General features: G+C 33.9%; 1 protein-coding gene across 4 annotated transcripts in view; it reads right to left on the bottom strand.

The window, feature by feature from the left end:
• LOC136035380 (uncharacterized) overlaps positions 1-16894 on the bottom strand; it is a 101845-nt gene that overhangs the window by 17725 nt on the left and 67226 nt on the right. For all 4 annotated transcript variants that reach the window (XM_065717145.1, XM_065717147.1, XM_065717148.1 and 1 more), the window contains exons 6-7: positions 11583-11746; positions 4796-4945 (exon numbers count right to left, since the gene is read on the bottom strand). In XM_065717145.1, the coding sequence (XP_065573217.1) occupies positions 4796-4945; positions 11583-11746 (314 nt within the window). The remainder of the gene's footprint in view (positions 1-4795; positions 4946-11582; positions 11747-16894) is intronic.

Genomic DNA, 16894 nt, shown 5'->3' with positions numbered 1-16894 from the left:
GCCAAAACGAAAATGGGGCCATACTTTAATTTTGTACATAATCTTTTGATTGGCGAAACACTATTTAGCCACGAGAATGTTCATAAATACACATGGACACCCAACAAGGTAAAACACAAAAACAGATCGATCACATTCACGAACCTGTGAAGCTTAGGAGCTGGTGCAGACTCTTGCCACGGATTCTGTTTCACTAACGCTGTGCTTAAATTGGATGTCCCGTAAAGGATGAAAAGGATGTCAATAAAAGATATCCCATATATATGATGAATATATAAGACTCTGACAAGCTTAATGAGCCAGCAAATAGAACGGATCTCTTTTTTAGTCTTTGTAACAGGTACGATACAATTAGCTATTTTGCCGAACATTATGTGGATACTGTAATATGAAGCAACATCAGTACTAATCGAACGACGCGGCAAAGAAATTAATTAAGCGTAAAAAAAGGGTAGAATAACCTGGTAAACCCTGAGATTTGGTCCAAGACAGAAAAATCCTGAAACGAGAACCACTATCAACAGGGATTTTAAACTACGTAGTTTTGAGGTTACAGGCGGGTAAGAATAAGGTCAAGCACGAGAAGAAAAGTGTATGTCAAGAAAAAAGGATTCGACTGGAGAGCAGGGCAGCCACGTAAAATTGATGGTCCTTTCAAGGACAAAAACGGAAAAAACGTGCCAAAGAAAAGGAGATAGAAGAAATCCAAGAAACCTGCTTTAAAAGTGTCTTAATCAATCCCCACCCTACACCCTAGTATATAAGAAACTCTCTTACTTCCTCTTAACATCAATAATGAAGCCCTACAGAAGACAAGTTAGTTTCCACGTCAAAAAGAATAGAAATAGAGAAAGTCGAGGAAAAAAAAACAGTCCTCTTATCAAGCAAAGTTTCTTAAGAGCTTGTGTTACGATCTGGATTTTACAGTTCAGATTGTTCTGGTCTTTTAAGGATGTTCCGGAAGTGGATGTGCAGTACTCTTGTAAAACTGTTTGTTTGAATAGGTTAGGTCGATACTGACCATATAGATCTTTAAAAAAAATGGGAAAATGATGTCATATAGTGAGACAGTTGGCGAGAAGGCAGTTTATCATTTTCTGGTAAAACCTATAGCCTCATCATTCTAGGTCGCAACCAGTCAATGATCTACCGGTATCTAAGGGATGAACAACACAACTTTTGTCCAAACAATTCCTTTGCAGATCTTCTTTTAACATAAACAAAAAGTTTTATTAAATGTGACTCAATGAGAAAACAGGTTCTGGTGGGAAAATTTCTTTTTTGAACTTTAGATTTTTCAATTCAACCTCCTCTATATACCATGACTAATAATAAGCTATTATTCTAAATATAGAAGAATACTTCTCTCTTCTCTGCTTCAGTTTGATAAAGCTTAAAATTTGAGACTGTTTTGTTACTCAATAGAAAAGTCATACCATTAGTACTATTAGTACTATTACTATTACTAGAATCTAGTACTACTACTAGAAGCTCATTGCAGCACAATACCACTAGAGGCCAACACAGGAGTATAAGGCCAGTCGATTTGTCGGCTTTATTTACCTAGCGAATTCACCACCCGTCGAATGGGAAGGTTTTGCGCCACACAGGATTGAGCTACTCTTGCCGAAGTTTCCAGGCGTAAATTTATCCGCCTAGTATAAACTTCATTCGGGATGCTTGAAATGACTAGCAAAACAACAAGTATTGCCCATGGGTATAGTAGATGAGATTGAGAATTTAAAGTGCCGAAACCCTATAGGCAAGTGTGTATGCTCCCGGTGAGCCCTTGTGTTGGGTTGTTGCGTCTGAATTATTTGTCTTTACTGTTTTTATTGTTTGGTGAATGACGACTTATACTTATTGACGACACGACTGCCTGTCCATGGATTATTCTTTATGGTTGATTGTGTATGGCTATGCTGTTTGACCTATGTGACTGTATGGATAGGTAGGGTTAAGGCCTCATTCAAGAGCTGCTCTATATTAATCACTAATGTAGGAAAACAGTCTTACTTTTCTCCTTCTGTCTTCCTTTTCTTTTTTTTCTTTTTTTAATGTGTTTGTGCTGTTGCATTGGTGATTTTTCTTTTCATATATATATATATATATATATATATATATATATATATATATATATATATATATATATATATATATATATATATATATATATATATATATATATATATATATATATATATATACATATATATATATATATATATATATATATATATATATATATATATATATATATATATATATATATATATATATATATATATATATATATATATATATATATATATATATATATATACATATATATATATATATATATATATATATATATATATATATATATATATATAAGTATAAGAAGATAAATATAAGATCACTGAACGTTCCAAACCTTCTGCGGAGAATTGTACCTAAGAATCTGAGTCTCCTTTATTTGGAATCCGCACAAAAGGTTTGTAATTAAGCCTTTCAGAAGATAATATGGTCAAGTATACTTTTTTTGTAGGCTTAGCTGTCCAACATTTGATTCACTCGCAGTTGTACAGAACTAAATCTAAGGATTAATGTCAAAACTAGTAAGGAGCACAGTTTGTTCATGCAATGACACAAATTTTGTTTCCCATCAAACATCATGTAGTGTTTTTTAGTACCAATTTGACTAAAATACACCCAAGAACATTTTCCCTATCACTCAAGACTACCACTTCCCCTACCATTAATACGCTCAAGAACACTTAAAAAAAGAAAGAAAAACTTGTACCAAAAATTTTGGAAATCTTATCCAACAGAAAACAAAATACTGGACATTCCCCATCTGCATACTAAGTAGGACATTATGTCAATGAGCTACAATTAAACGTCATTTGTGATATTCTATCGCACCCAGGCTCCAAGTACCTCGAAGGGAACCAAGAGCATAACCCTCCAGCACTGAATCGAAGAAAATTGGAAACTTATTGAAAAGGATCTTAAGTGCTTTAACACGGACAAATTAAAAGCTACTTTCACACCACTGACAGTGCTGCGTTGCTCAGCTGAACTAGAAAAAAACGAAAACAAACTTCGGTTTGATTTATTAAAATCTGAAATGGAACCAGAAGTAAGAACAAAAAAGCAAAGCAAAAGTATAAAGCAAATTAAAAACTAAACTAAAAATAATAAAAAAAAATGTTTTCATTTTACACAATTGACCGTTCTATCTTCAGCCCAATGTAGAACAGAAAAGAAGATAAACAAACTAAATATAAAAAAGGTCAGAGCCGGAGTTAGGTCATTTTTGATGGAGGGTGGAGGGGACAAATGTAGACTTAGCCACCCCCTGCAGCACCATCAATACTTTAAATATTCCGATTTTGGCCCAAAAATATTACAGTTTAAGTTTGTTTTGCCACCCCTCGAGAATGCCACCGAGGCACTTTCCTCCTCTAGCCCCCCCCCCCAGATCCGGCCCTGAAAATATTTATTTAGCTTTTTAGCATTAGTCTTTAAATTTGCTAGGTAACCGTTCCGGTTATGTCAATCATGTATCTAGGACTTGTGCTTATTTTTCCCACCAAGTTTCATCCCGATCAATCTACTCTTAAGTGTTTTCCAGGTTTTAGGTTTCCCCCTCCCAACTCCCAACTAAATGGTACTTTTTTCTCCAAGCTGAAATTGAAAACTCCCTCCCTATTATCAGTTTTTCATTCGATTTGGACTGAAGGCAGCTAAAAATAAACTTTAATGTGCATTCAATCGCAGGGAATAGGGAATACAATGCATATGATGGTTTTATTGCACAACCAGCCTATCAACCTAATGGTTCTTTTTGACAGCTTCATGATTGTCTGTGCGAAATCCTATCCCTTGGTAACATAAGAAACGTGCCGGCATCTTGATTTGAGAGGATTATCTTTTAAATCGCGCTTCTGGACCGAACAATTCCAATTGTAGGACCTATGATTAAGATAAATACGATTTTCAAGAATAATATTTGAGTTTCACTCTATTGAATAAGCGAAGAATTACTATGGCTTTCAATGGGGAGGGGATAGAAGCTTTAGATGATAGATAGCAGTACTTTGAGATTTGTTTCAAACAAAACAGTTAAGATGTTCCCAAATTTATACTAAATTATTATACACTAGAACTATTATATATAAGAGTTTTAACATATATTAAAGCAGTAGCAGTAGAAACCAGTTTTAACTGAGATTTAGATGAAGGTAAGAGGTTGTACAGCTCCTTAGTTTTGTGTTGTCTTACTTGCTTTTTTTTACGTGTTTTTTTTTTACTTACGTGTTTACAGACAAACCGGTAAAACAGGATTTTTAGGTACATGTAGCACATTTTTAATATTTGGAACAAGAGATTTTCCCTAATACTTATTTATTCAACAATATTTCCCAATTTAAATTGTAAGCTTATAACTTCTAGAGAACTGACTCAAACTCTTTCATAGGATTCTTAACTAAGTAATGCTAAGATGAAAGAAATCTAGAATATGAAATAAATTAAAAGCCCTAATTTCAGGAAGAATAAAGTTGATGTTTCAAATAAATTTTAATTTAGGCCAAAGTAGCTGGACATCTGAACATGCAGTAGCAAATTCCTGTTTTAGGCAAGTCATTTCTGATTTGTTAAGCAATGAAAGCAGTCGAAAACCACCGTTTTCGTGAAACTCAATTACTTTTTCATGAAATTTTGAAATTATCAACTTTTGTTCGCCTTATAAATTATCTTAACGATGATGTGAAATGCCACAAACGAGTAGGTTAATAGTATTACTTACCATTGAGTTCTCCCGTATACAAGGTATCTTCCATCCCGCCCATCAAGGCACTTCAATGAAAATGTCCTGAAGTTACGCTGGTCTTTATATTCCATAAAACCTTCTCTGATTAATGTGTCCTGCCACCGTCCTTGAGACCATTCTGGAAACCTGAAGAGCAAGAAACAATCTAGACAAGCTACTTTTTGTTAACTTGGAAAGGGATTAGGTTAGGAAAGTGAAACTTTCAGTAATGAATTCAGGGCCAAAAAAACTCAGATAAGGTATTGCCAAGCTATTAGATTCCTATCTTCTGATTTCCACACTGGTATTTCCTGATTTCCTAATCATTTCCCCATTGACTCTTCTCTACTTCGCTTCAGAATGTTTATCGGGCAAGAGATGAAAACACTTAATTTTAATAGTAGGTTAGTTCGAAATCGCTTTTTATTGCAGCACCAGTTAGTGTTGGATTAAATAATTTCTAAGACCACACTGCTTTTCCATTTACGAAAAATTGAGCAAAGAAAAAACAGGTTTAATTTCGAAAAAGCAGTGAACAAAAAATAAAATATAAAAAATACACTTTAATTATTTATTTATTTCGTTAAAGTGTAGTAATTTTCGATTAAATTAGTGTTGGATTAAATCATTAGAAAAATAAAAAAAAATATTACATCATATTTCTCTCCCTCTTTTAAACCTATGATGATGATGATTATGCGAAAATAACTTGAAACCCGTCTGTGTTCCTGAATTATTAAGTTTTTGTAAGTATGTCGATATGGTCATGTTAGCTTGAAGCTTAGGTAATTCTTGACACAAGTAAACAAATAATAAGCTTTTTCTGATGATAGATAATCTTAATATAAAAACAGGGTATGTACTAGGCAATTTCATGCTAACCTCGTTCTTGCGCAAAATTTCTAATAAGGAATGTTAAAATACATATATTCTATGTAATATTAGTATTGCATAAAAGTAAAAATAGTCAGTTTTAGTATTGGAGTAGCTATACAAATTCATCCAAATGTCATGCAAGAGGTTTCTTTCTTATAAAACTATCTGGAGTTTTCTACTTCACTTATTTTATTAAGTATGACCTGTTAAAGTCACTTACACAGAAAAATACATCTTAAATGAGCCTTTCAAATACCAGTGTGACCAGGTCTACTTTTTACACTTTTTGAGGTTTTAGTCTCCATGCTATTTGAGGTCTGGGGTTAAGAGCCCATAACCCATGCTTCATGCATTTACAAGTATACTCCCTAAACTTAAGGATTAGGTTAATACCGACACAAAAACGTTTTGGTCTTCTAACGTTTGAAATAAAGGTCAATTTGAAAGCCAACATAAATACTTTCCTGTGAAAATGTCTTTAAAGCACTATATATTCAAACACGTAAGTACATACCAAGAAACTCAGAACACTTTCTTGCACCATCACTTGTGCACCAAAATAAAACTAGCAATCAGAATTGCAACTTCTTTCCATGAAATCCACTATCTTACTGGTAAATAAAATACTGCAAGACGCAGAAAAGTACTGTCTTCAGAAATATGTAGCGCGCGTGGTATCAAACTGACAAAGGAGCATTGAATAAAAGTAAACAAATAGAAAATTTGTTGAAAAAGTTCCCTATGCTTAAATTTAGTAAAGTACCAAAAAGTTCTACTTTCTTCACATATGCTGACAAGTCATTATTATGGAAAAAGTACTTAGAAGCGTACAAATGTACTGCCTGTGGCAACCATGCCAGCACGAGCATACTTTCTTAGTTTCACCGACTTAAAATCAATTATTTCTGTCTTGTTAACAGAAACAAAGCAGATAGACAACGAATAGACAAATTTAATGATATGGTGTAACACAATCTTCAGGGAAAACAAAAACTGATTTCGTGAAACGTCATGCCGAGAAAACTTTAATAGCAAAAAACATAACATTTTGTCAAATTCTTTGACAAGTATGAAAATGTACAGAATTCCACTTGTGGAAATCAAAATCAGACACATTAAAACCGTTAAAGAATGGTCACAAAAGTCGCTCAATTTTTGCTTATATCGCCCGCCATTCATAATTACAGCAATTCCATCATAATCTTCAAAGAAATATGACCCATTTCATTCTGTTTGCCTGAAATACACGACAAACAGTGCCTTCTCACAAGTTTCAAGATTTGTCATAAGTTTCAACAATATGAGCGTTTTCGTCGCCCGACAACAGACAGACTTGCTTGTCACCAAATGCACAAAATTCAACAAGTTTGAAAAAAAAACGTTGGAAAATCATTGCCAGTTTCTAAATTTGAAGTAATACTTGCTGATCCAGTGATAGGGGTAGTTCGAATGGTACTTTGTGGATAACTCTAATATATCACCATTTCAACCAAAGAAGCTCCACTCCGAGCTTTAGCTTTATCAGAAAGAAAACACAATGCTTGGCTTTTGCATAACCTTTTATATAGCTATTCCATTGCCAAAATCGAATCTTTTAATATTTTAGTATTATCCATGATGCGTTTGTATTCATTAGATTAGTAGAGTCAGAGTGAATACTACCAATACAAAAATAATATTCACAGTGTTTAGCTGATAGTGTGAAATAAGTTTAAAATTATGTCAAAAGCCAAACTTAAGATAAAAAAAAAGCAGTTTGAACTCTACTTTCGAGTGAACGCCTAAGAGAAGCGACATTTAAGGCATAGTGAGAGATAGTTATAAATAAGGCTCTCGCTGATTTGAATAATTTTACAAGCTCTAGTTATCTGGCAGTGAATATTTCAAAAACAAATTTCATGACATTTTGTAGAAAAAGGAGTTCCATGTGTTTTAGATACTAAAATTGTTTTTAATGGTGAAGTTTTAAAGCAAGAAAATGGTGTTAAAGACTTAGACTTTAGTCTTGATTTTGATTTTAGTTGGAAATCACATTGTAATCTTGCGGAAGCTAAGATTTCGAGAGGTCTGGGTGTGATAAAAAAAAAAAAAAAAAAAAAAAAAAAAAAAAAAAAAAAAAATCAACTACCGTCAAATGTTTTACTTTCACTGAATCATTCTATTGTTAGCCTTTATTTATCGTATGGTTGCATGCTATGGACTAAAAGTTTTATTTCATGTTTTAGAAAGGTCCAAATTTTACAGAATAAACCAGTTCGTATTTAGGTAATTATATTGAGTTTGAAAATAGCACGTTGAATTGCTTTACAAGTTTCAAGTTTGAAAATTGTATATATTTATTAGTTACGGGATTGTCAGTTAACACTAATTATATTGAGTTTGAAAATATGAATTGCTTTACAATTTATATATATATATATATATATATATATATATATATATATATATATATATATATATATATATATATATATATATATATATATATCAATGTTTGAATGAGTGTTTGCCGGAAGTATTTTGGGAAATTTTTAGAGCTAATTCATCTTATCACTGTTATGAAACTAGAAATGCATATGACCTTGCATCTGGGCTCCAGAGTACTCAACGTGCTGCGTTACTGCCTTGTTTTGCGGGACTGGGATGTGGAATTCCCTCCCAGATCGTATTAGGTAGGCTGAAAAGGAAAACTGAAGACTAGATTGAAGCGTTACCTTTTGGGTGATAATTGAGAAAGATTAGAAAGTTGTATATTATTTCTCTTTATTTTATCTTTTTATTTTTATTTATGTAGTAATTGTAAAGCTGTATAATAATTTGTTTGCAGCCATCTTAAACACACCTTTGGGTTTTTGTAGATGGCTGCTGTAAATTTATTTGTGTTTTTATCTTGAATAAATTAATTTGATCTCATCTTATCTGATATAGGTTAGCTATAAAGGTGAAGTCAGATGTTCCCGATTCAGACTTCAACAGATAGGACATACTAAGAAAAATTCAGCACGACAGAAAAATTAAAAAAATTGAGCAGATTTTTGAAGACAAAAATCTTGGGAAAAAGTGGTTCGAATAGAATTAAAAGTTTCAAAATTACGTTTCCACTGCAATTTAAGACCATTCAGTAACCTGTATTCTTAGGGAAGAACTAGCTTATTAGCAAAATTCTAATAAGTGAAATAGCAAACTTCTGTCACTCAATTACCACCTTCATATGTGTTCTTTTCTCTTCAATATATACTTCAGTTATGGCTCCTTTCCTTCTTTATAAGTTATTTTTCTGTTTATTCTAAACTGGCATATGCCTTAAAAAATAGCAGCAGCCAGTGGTAGATTTCAAGAACTACCTTTTTTTGCATTTTTACTGAAAAATACCCCTTTTGGTATTTTAATTGAAAAATACCGCTTTTGGTATTTTCATTGAAAAATCCCCCTTTTGGTATTTTCATTGAAAAATACCATTTTTTTATATTTTAATTGAAAAAATCCAAAAAATCAAATCGTCCCTTCCCTTAGATTTCGAAAAATCTACCCCCCCCCATTTTCGTGAATTGATGTCAATGGCAACAGTATTTTTTCACACACTTGTAAAATAAAGATGTATTGTAAATGGTCTTGCATCAAAGACAAAGCATAGGGCAGTGTCCTTAAAAGGTTTTTATTTTTCTTTCAACGCATGGTTAAGCATTAACTATAACCATGAAAACCTACAACCGTGGCGAACAGGCTTGTTTCATGTACAATTTAAAAAGCTTCTTTTTTGCTTAAGAACTATTCTTACCGAATGAATTTTTTTATATTGCACCATCACGACTACTTTAACATCCTGGAAGTTCCCCTTTTCACCATGGTTTCCCATGATAAATTTAGGAAGCATCATCCTTAAGATATGTCAACAGAGCATACTCTTTTTTATGGGGGGAGGGGAGGGGAGGGTATTAGAGTTTTTTACAGAGGACCTGGAACGGTAAAAAAATGAGTATCGAAATAATTTCCTCAGGATGTGTTCAGGGGCTTAATATTCTATGGGCAGGGGAAAAACTGCCCCCAGACCCCAGTTGAAATTTATTTTTTTCAAAAATCTTGTCAAAATTAAGATAAGCCTCCAGAATTCAAGTTTCCACAAAAACGGGTCAGTTTTCTTTAGTATATCTTTGCCTTTAAGGTACTACATGGCTCATTTTTCATTTATTTTACCGTTTTGACTGTCATTTTCACTTGACATACGGTAACACTATCACTTGACTGTCATTTCGTCATTTCACTTTCGTTTTGACTGTAATTTTGATTTGATTCACTTTGATAACATTGGCGCCATCTTTGACTCCCTCTCCCAGGATTTTGACGAAATATACGCCACTAGATGTGAGGCCATTTTAACCAATTCTATGGAAGGAGGCTCAACCGTCAGATCTTTGGCTTCGTAGGGTAATGGGGTGGTAAGACATGCTGTATGGTTAAAGAGAGTTCAACCTTGTTAGTTTGAAAACCACTGTATTACTGAAATGATTTGATTTCTTCTTCAGAAGAAACCAAGTTTCTTTTTTGGTCTCACACATCATAAGTAAAATATCTTGAATTCCATTTTTGTTATGGCATTTCCTATGTTAGACATGCAAAAAAATTATTAATGCTCATATGCCACTAGAAAGCCTTCCGAAATTTAAAATTTAATTATATTATGTAAAGGAATGCCCCTTTAGTGTAAATCGAATTATTTATTTTGCTGACTAAACTAACTATGACAGTCTAAAATTGTATGTTTTAAATATATCTCTCAAATTTAAACTTAACACTGTATTTGAACTTAGAAATAAAACATCTAGATCAGAATAAAAATCCTTGACAGGGGATGTCAATAATACACCCGATTTCCTGTTGCAAGTGAAACTTTACAAAGGCTACTTTCAGTCTAATAATAACGGAAACATGATATTTTCAACCAAACTACTAGTGAAAGAAACCTTAGAAAGCGCATAATGAAACCGCATTTATAGAATAACAGTGAAAATGATTTGGGTTCGTTAAAACCTCTGATGCTATTTAAAAAATAATTAACGTTCTGGTGTGTAGATACTTCCGACTCATTTAGCTTTCACATATTCATTTACCTCAAATTTTGCCAACATCATTTTCATTCGTTCGGTCTTAGAACGTATAAATGGAAACATTTAAACATATATTTTTACTAACAGACAAGAAGATAAAAATCGGGCCTTTAGATAGTCAGCAGGCTGAGAATTAGTAAAACCAAAATAAACTTATTCGTGACCAGAAGAAGTTTATCCAAACTCTTTACAAAGTCTTTGAATCAATAGCTTGAAAACCAAAAATTTTGAGGCGATTCATTCCACAAATAACTGAGATGGCACGTTTATCGTGACCGACTATTTGTCAGCAATGCTTCAGGCATTACAACCTGCGATAGGTGTCTCAGCCTTCATAATCCGTACTATTATCTATTTTTGATAAATAGCTTTTCTTGAAATAGTCGCTTGAACCTGTGTCCCAACACCTTCAGACATTAGGCTGATTGAACTGAATGCTTAGCCAAACAGTTTGACCAAACACAGTCTCACTCCCTTGGGTATCGTCGCCAAGAGCAATTCGTTTGATTAAACTGTACAGGTCTGGAAACAGTAGTTGTAACGTGTACACAAATTATAGTTCATCCATTTTCAAAATAGTATTTTTATTTAACTGCACTATGGATAATTTCAGTGATGAGCAACTTGCTTTGAGACAACTCAGTTACAAATAATAAATTTCGGAATAAAATAGAGCAGAACTGGTTTAATAGTTACTAGTATTTCATTCCGGAGACTTTTTACAGTAGAAATAAAACCAGTCCTAGAAGGCAGCGAAGCTCGATAGTACGAGTCGAAAAACTCATTTGCTACGGAAAACTTACCGACATTTCGATTTAAGAGCATGATCTGGAAATGGTGGAAGGCTGATGGGTGTTAGTTGCAAGGTTTCATAGCCGTCAGTTGATGACCTCAAATTGTGTTTGCATGTTGAGTCACTTGATAGCGCCATAGTTACGCGGCCAGTAATCGGATCAGTTCGATACATCTGGAAGTAATGGTAAATACATTAAAAATCAGTTTTTTTCTAGAGTTTCTGACTCCATTGCTTCATAGGATATAATTTTTACGAGACAAAGCTAAATTTATTCAATGGCAGAGATGGACATCATCCCTACACGGTTATGACAATGGATACTACTTGAAAAGTACAAAAGAAAAATCGCTTAAATTATTCGAATCATACCTTTTAACACTTTATGTTACAGACGTTACGTCTTTCAAAATTGAGGAAAAGCGTGGTAAAATTTCAATATTAGTTTTGAATTTTGATATTTGAATAAATACAAGAAAATTTGCCAGTTAATTTTGATCTGAAAAAAGTCCAATAATTTGTTTTTTTTTTTATCAATGATTCGGTGGTTTAAACTGGATTATGGCACCCATGCACAGCATATACTATCTCAATTAGAAAAGCTGATATACTAGAGATATGAGATATACTATCTCAATTTGATGTTTGCCTAAAGAGCCAGTTTCTTCTTAAGAAACCTTGACTGATACAGTAGCTTTTATTTTATAGCTAACCATAACCAATTCGGTTCGTGTCCATTATTAGGAAAACACCATGAATTTGGTTCGTAATATCAGGCAATAACCGGCTCATTGATGTCTGTACTCGGAGAGAATTAGCTCCAACTCAAATGGAAAACTACTTAATTAAATTAAGTAGTTAATAAAACTACTTAATTAGATTAAACTACTTAATTATATTAATTAAATATTTAGTTGGTATTTTGGTTATGTTATATTTAGGATGCAGCCACGCTATACTTAACACCCAACCCCACCCCCATAACTTGCAAATATATAGCCCAGATTACATATATTCTACCTATTTCCCAAGCGTATCAGTTGTTTTAACTACATATCTATAAACTAAATCAACTTGGGAGTTTTCTGAATAGTGGACAAGTACAGCCAATTCTTCTGAAAACACTCATCTCGATGGATGTCAAATATTTCTTTCAGAAAAGAAAAATCGTTAAGTTCATTCCAATCAATCTTACTAAACCTCAAATCACTGTAGACCAATCGAGCTAATTCCTTTACAGTTTGATGCGATAATATAGATTCTAAATTGCTACTACAGTACTTGCATGAAAACAAAACGACTCCTGAGAAGTCAAATACTTTCATATTTCTTTGGGTGGTCTGAAAATATTGGGCAAAGAGGAAATACTATTGTTCATTGTTCTAACACGCGCGTGAGCATTCAATGACAGAAGACAAATGGTGAGAACCTTTTGAAAGCTAAATCAGGTTTAGTATTCAGCAGCATTTTGAACATTCGCCATTTTTTTTTCTCTGAACCTCGACGTATGTAGGAAACATGGGGTGTCAGTGTTTCACTTTTCCTGAAATAAAGGACTGGCACTTATCCCATTCAGACATATGACTAGAAATGCGAATTCGACCCTTCTGGGCTTGTGATAGGAACTTCTTGAAATAAACATCTATCTCTCTCTCTATTAAGAATACACTATCCATCTTTAGCAATTCAAGCTTTATAGGAAGATTTACAATTATTTGTGTCAAAAGATAAAATCTTCTACACAATTAAAGTTGTTACAGAGGGCAGTAGGCTCTGTCCTTAAACCCTCCCTTTGATCTCCTTCAGTCACTTCGACTCTGGTTATTGAGTATAAATTTATTGAGGGTAAATTAGAGGTTTAAAAAGAATTTACTTCATTTTCTGGCAAATTCTGCTAAAAAGGCTGCTTCTACTATAAAATTTTCCCCACCACAACCTAGTTTCAGATCTTATCTTGGGTCACCTTGGCCAGCCCGCATCGTCTTTAATGTGTTAGTTGTTTTATATATTATTTAATAAGATGTGCTGTTTAGATTTTATTTTTTCATATTTCTTATAATATTTTTGTTTTTTTCCCTACAACCTAGTTTTAGATCTTATCTTGGGCCATCTTGACCAGCCCGCATCGTCTTGAATGTCTTAGTCGTTTTATATATCATTTAATAAGATGTGCTGTTAACGTTTTATTTTTCATAGTTTTTATAATATTTTTTTATATATATATATTTTTTGTCGTCTATCTTTGTCCCCTATGATGACCGTCTCCGGAAAAGGCCGGAGCGTGTTCAATGGTTGATGTTACTTTCCTCTTCTTGTTGTTCGTTTTTCTTCCTATTTTTCCTTTTTATGTATGTTTTCCCTCAAAGTGTTTAAACAATGTGTCTATACCGCGTCTGTGTGTGTGTGTTAAATATGTTTTTATTTTCTGTGTCACAAGCTTTATAGATAATTTAATAAAAGAACGCAAATCAAGCTTTTTTTTTGTTATAATTTAGACTAAAAAATGACGTATGCACAATACCTTTAGTCTTGACAAGATTGGCAGTCAATTAGAACCAGTTTTCCCGGAATAATGCTGGCATTATCTCAACCACAAGAACTAAAAACCATTAATCTTTTTTACTGAGGAAGTCAGGATTTTGTGGACCAAGTTAATTTTCGATAATTTCGAATCCCCCAAGATAGACAAAAGTTATTACTTTTTTTTGGCGTATTGATGCATCTGGTGTGTTGGCGATAGCTTGAATCAGCTATTATTTCCTGAATATTCATAAGGAGTGCTAGAAATATATTATCCAGTGTTTGAGGTAATTACTCTGGTAGTGCTCCCCAAGACAAGAGACCTAAAGCACCCATAATTCAATTTACCGAAAAAGAAAGTGGGTTCCGGAAACTGATATCGCAAGCAATTGTACGGTCCTAAGAAGATTACTCTCACGAATATTGCACCCGAAAAGATTAATACCGCAGAAGACTGCACCCATAGAAAGTTGTACTCGGGAAGTTTGCATCCATTCATGATAATGTTCGCATTCAAAGCCATGCTCATACTTACAGTCTCTTAAACTCAGTATCACACTATATCCGACATTCACTCACATTTAAATACTTTCACACTCACAACGGCTTCAGATATATATTTAGTAGAGACGTTGACGAGTTAAATGTGAGAGTGGGTTTGAGCGTGAGTGAGATGAAGTAAGTGAGCGTCGAGTATACTTCCTAAAATATTCTGGATTCAGATGAAGTATTACGAATCTATAAAGCGACGGCTGGGAGCTTAAGCCACATGGCTTTTGGACCGTCAAGCCATATATTTGTTTTATACCGACAATCGTATGTGTTTGCATTCTTTCTTCGTGTATACTCTTCCCAGTTGCAACTTCCCGGTGCAGTCTTCCTCGATGTAATCATATGCGGGTTAAAACTTACAGGTAACGTCTTCCTGGGTGTAATCATCCGATGGTGCAATCTTCCAGTCGTCAATTAAAAATTAAAAAAACCGATCAGCGTCTATAAAATGCTTTTTTATGAGGTTTTCAATGATTTCACCAATTCTTCATGTATTTATTCTTTGTAGATTCATTTATCCTGCTTGAAGGGTACTACCAGCTTTTTCTTGGAATTAGAAACATTTCTAACAACATCTGGAATTATCCTTGGTGTCGAAAATCGACCCGGAAGTCAAAATTACTTCCTTGTTCTCAGATTTCTGCTTTGTTCCATGAGAGTTAGAAATAAATATTGTAAGATAAGGGGTTGATTTTAATTAGTCCTTTGATCATGAATATAATTCCGAATGATGTTATTTCGCTGCATAGGGCGCGATAGAGCAAGGTTGTTCACCAGTATCGGCTTTAAGCGGTTGAGTGACACAGTGACAAGTTTTGTAGCAGTTATAACAGATGCTAAAACCAAGCAGCCAAACAGATCATAGCAACGAACGGTAGGTAATATGCGACCCTTGTCAATAGTAATCAAAATTCCAAAAAGTATGCTGATTCCAGATATGTAGGCTAAAATCTATCCAATTTAAGGTTCATAATCAAAAGGGATTTACATAACAAGATAATGATAATAATTTTACGAAAGAGAGGGTAACACCTCCTGGGGCAATTTAAATAAAAGCTTGATTCAAATCGCTTGTGTAACGTGAAATGTTGCAGAAGCAAAATCAAAATTGAAAATCCTTTCAAGATGTGCAACATGTTTTGCAGAGGGGGCAAGGGCCAGCTTTAATTTTCTAATCATGCATATTGGAAATCTGTGTATGATTCCGATTCAAATAATGTGCAATTAGCTTACCTTTGTAATAAAAACTCAGCAGTGGAAGCAGGGCCGCATCCAGGATTTTTTTTTTTTGGGGGGGGGGGGGGGTATTTTACACAAGTATGTTTTTCCGGGGGAAGGGGAGGGGTTATACACAAAAACGTCAAAAAATTTGTTTATATCCATTTTTGTTCAGTTTTGCGAGTCAGACGAACACTTCAGGGGGGAGGCAAATCCCCTAACCCCCCTGGATACGCCTTGAGTGGAAGAAAGGGGAAGACATTGCAGTGTCTCTGGACAAAATGATCCTCAATATAACCGAACAAAAATCTCTTCAAATCTAGACATGTTGTGATACCATCCCCCTGCCTTATTCTCATACATGAAAAATGACATTAAGCCGCAAACAGAAACAGCTTGTAACATTAGATGAAACACTTTTGGGTATTTTTTTTTCCTTTTTTAGATTTCTAAGTTCTTATGTATATTGTTTTAAGAGAATAATTCTGTGATAGGGTCGAGGAACCACCACACATCTCAAGCATTCAAACTTGAATGCCCAAATTTATTCTGAAAGCATCTGTGATAAAGAATTACATATCATCAAACAGTTCGTGGTAACGAACTGTAGTAAGGAGCGACCCGGCTCAATAGTAACCAAAACTCTAAAAAAATGCAATTTTGATACCAAAAGCTACATCAAAAGAATCGCAGTTTAATGCTGATCTTAAATATATAGGTTTAATCAAGTTTAGTCTTACCCATCAAAAGTTACGAGCCTGAGAAAATTTGCGTTATTTTAGAAAATAGGGGGAAACACCCTCTAAAAGTCATAGAATCTTAACGAAAATTACACCATCGGATTCAGCGTATCAGAGAACCCTGCTGTAGAAGTTTCAAGCTCCTATCTACAAAAATGTGGAATTTTGTATTTTTTGCCACAAGGCAGATCACGGACGCGTGTTAATTTGTTTGTTGTTTTTTTTTTTTTTTTTTTTTTTTCCCCAAGGGTGATCGTATCGACCCAGTTGTCCTAGAATGTTGCGAGAGGGC

Source organism: Artemia franciscana, chromosome 14 (genome assembly GCF_032884065.1).
Source record: "Artemia franciscana chromosome 14, ASM3288406v1, whole genome shotgun sequence".
Taxonomy (NCBI): domain Eukaryota; kingdom Metazoa; phylum Arthropoda; class Branchiopoda; order Anostraca; family Artemiidae; genus Artemia; species Artemia franciscana.
Note: the sequence above shows the minus strand (reverse complement) of the source record. Positions and strands in the feature narration are given on the sequence as shown.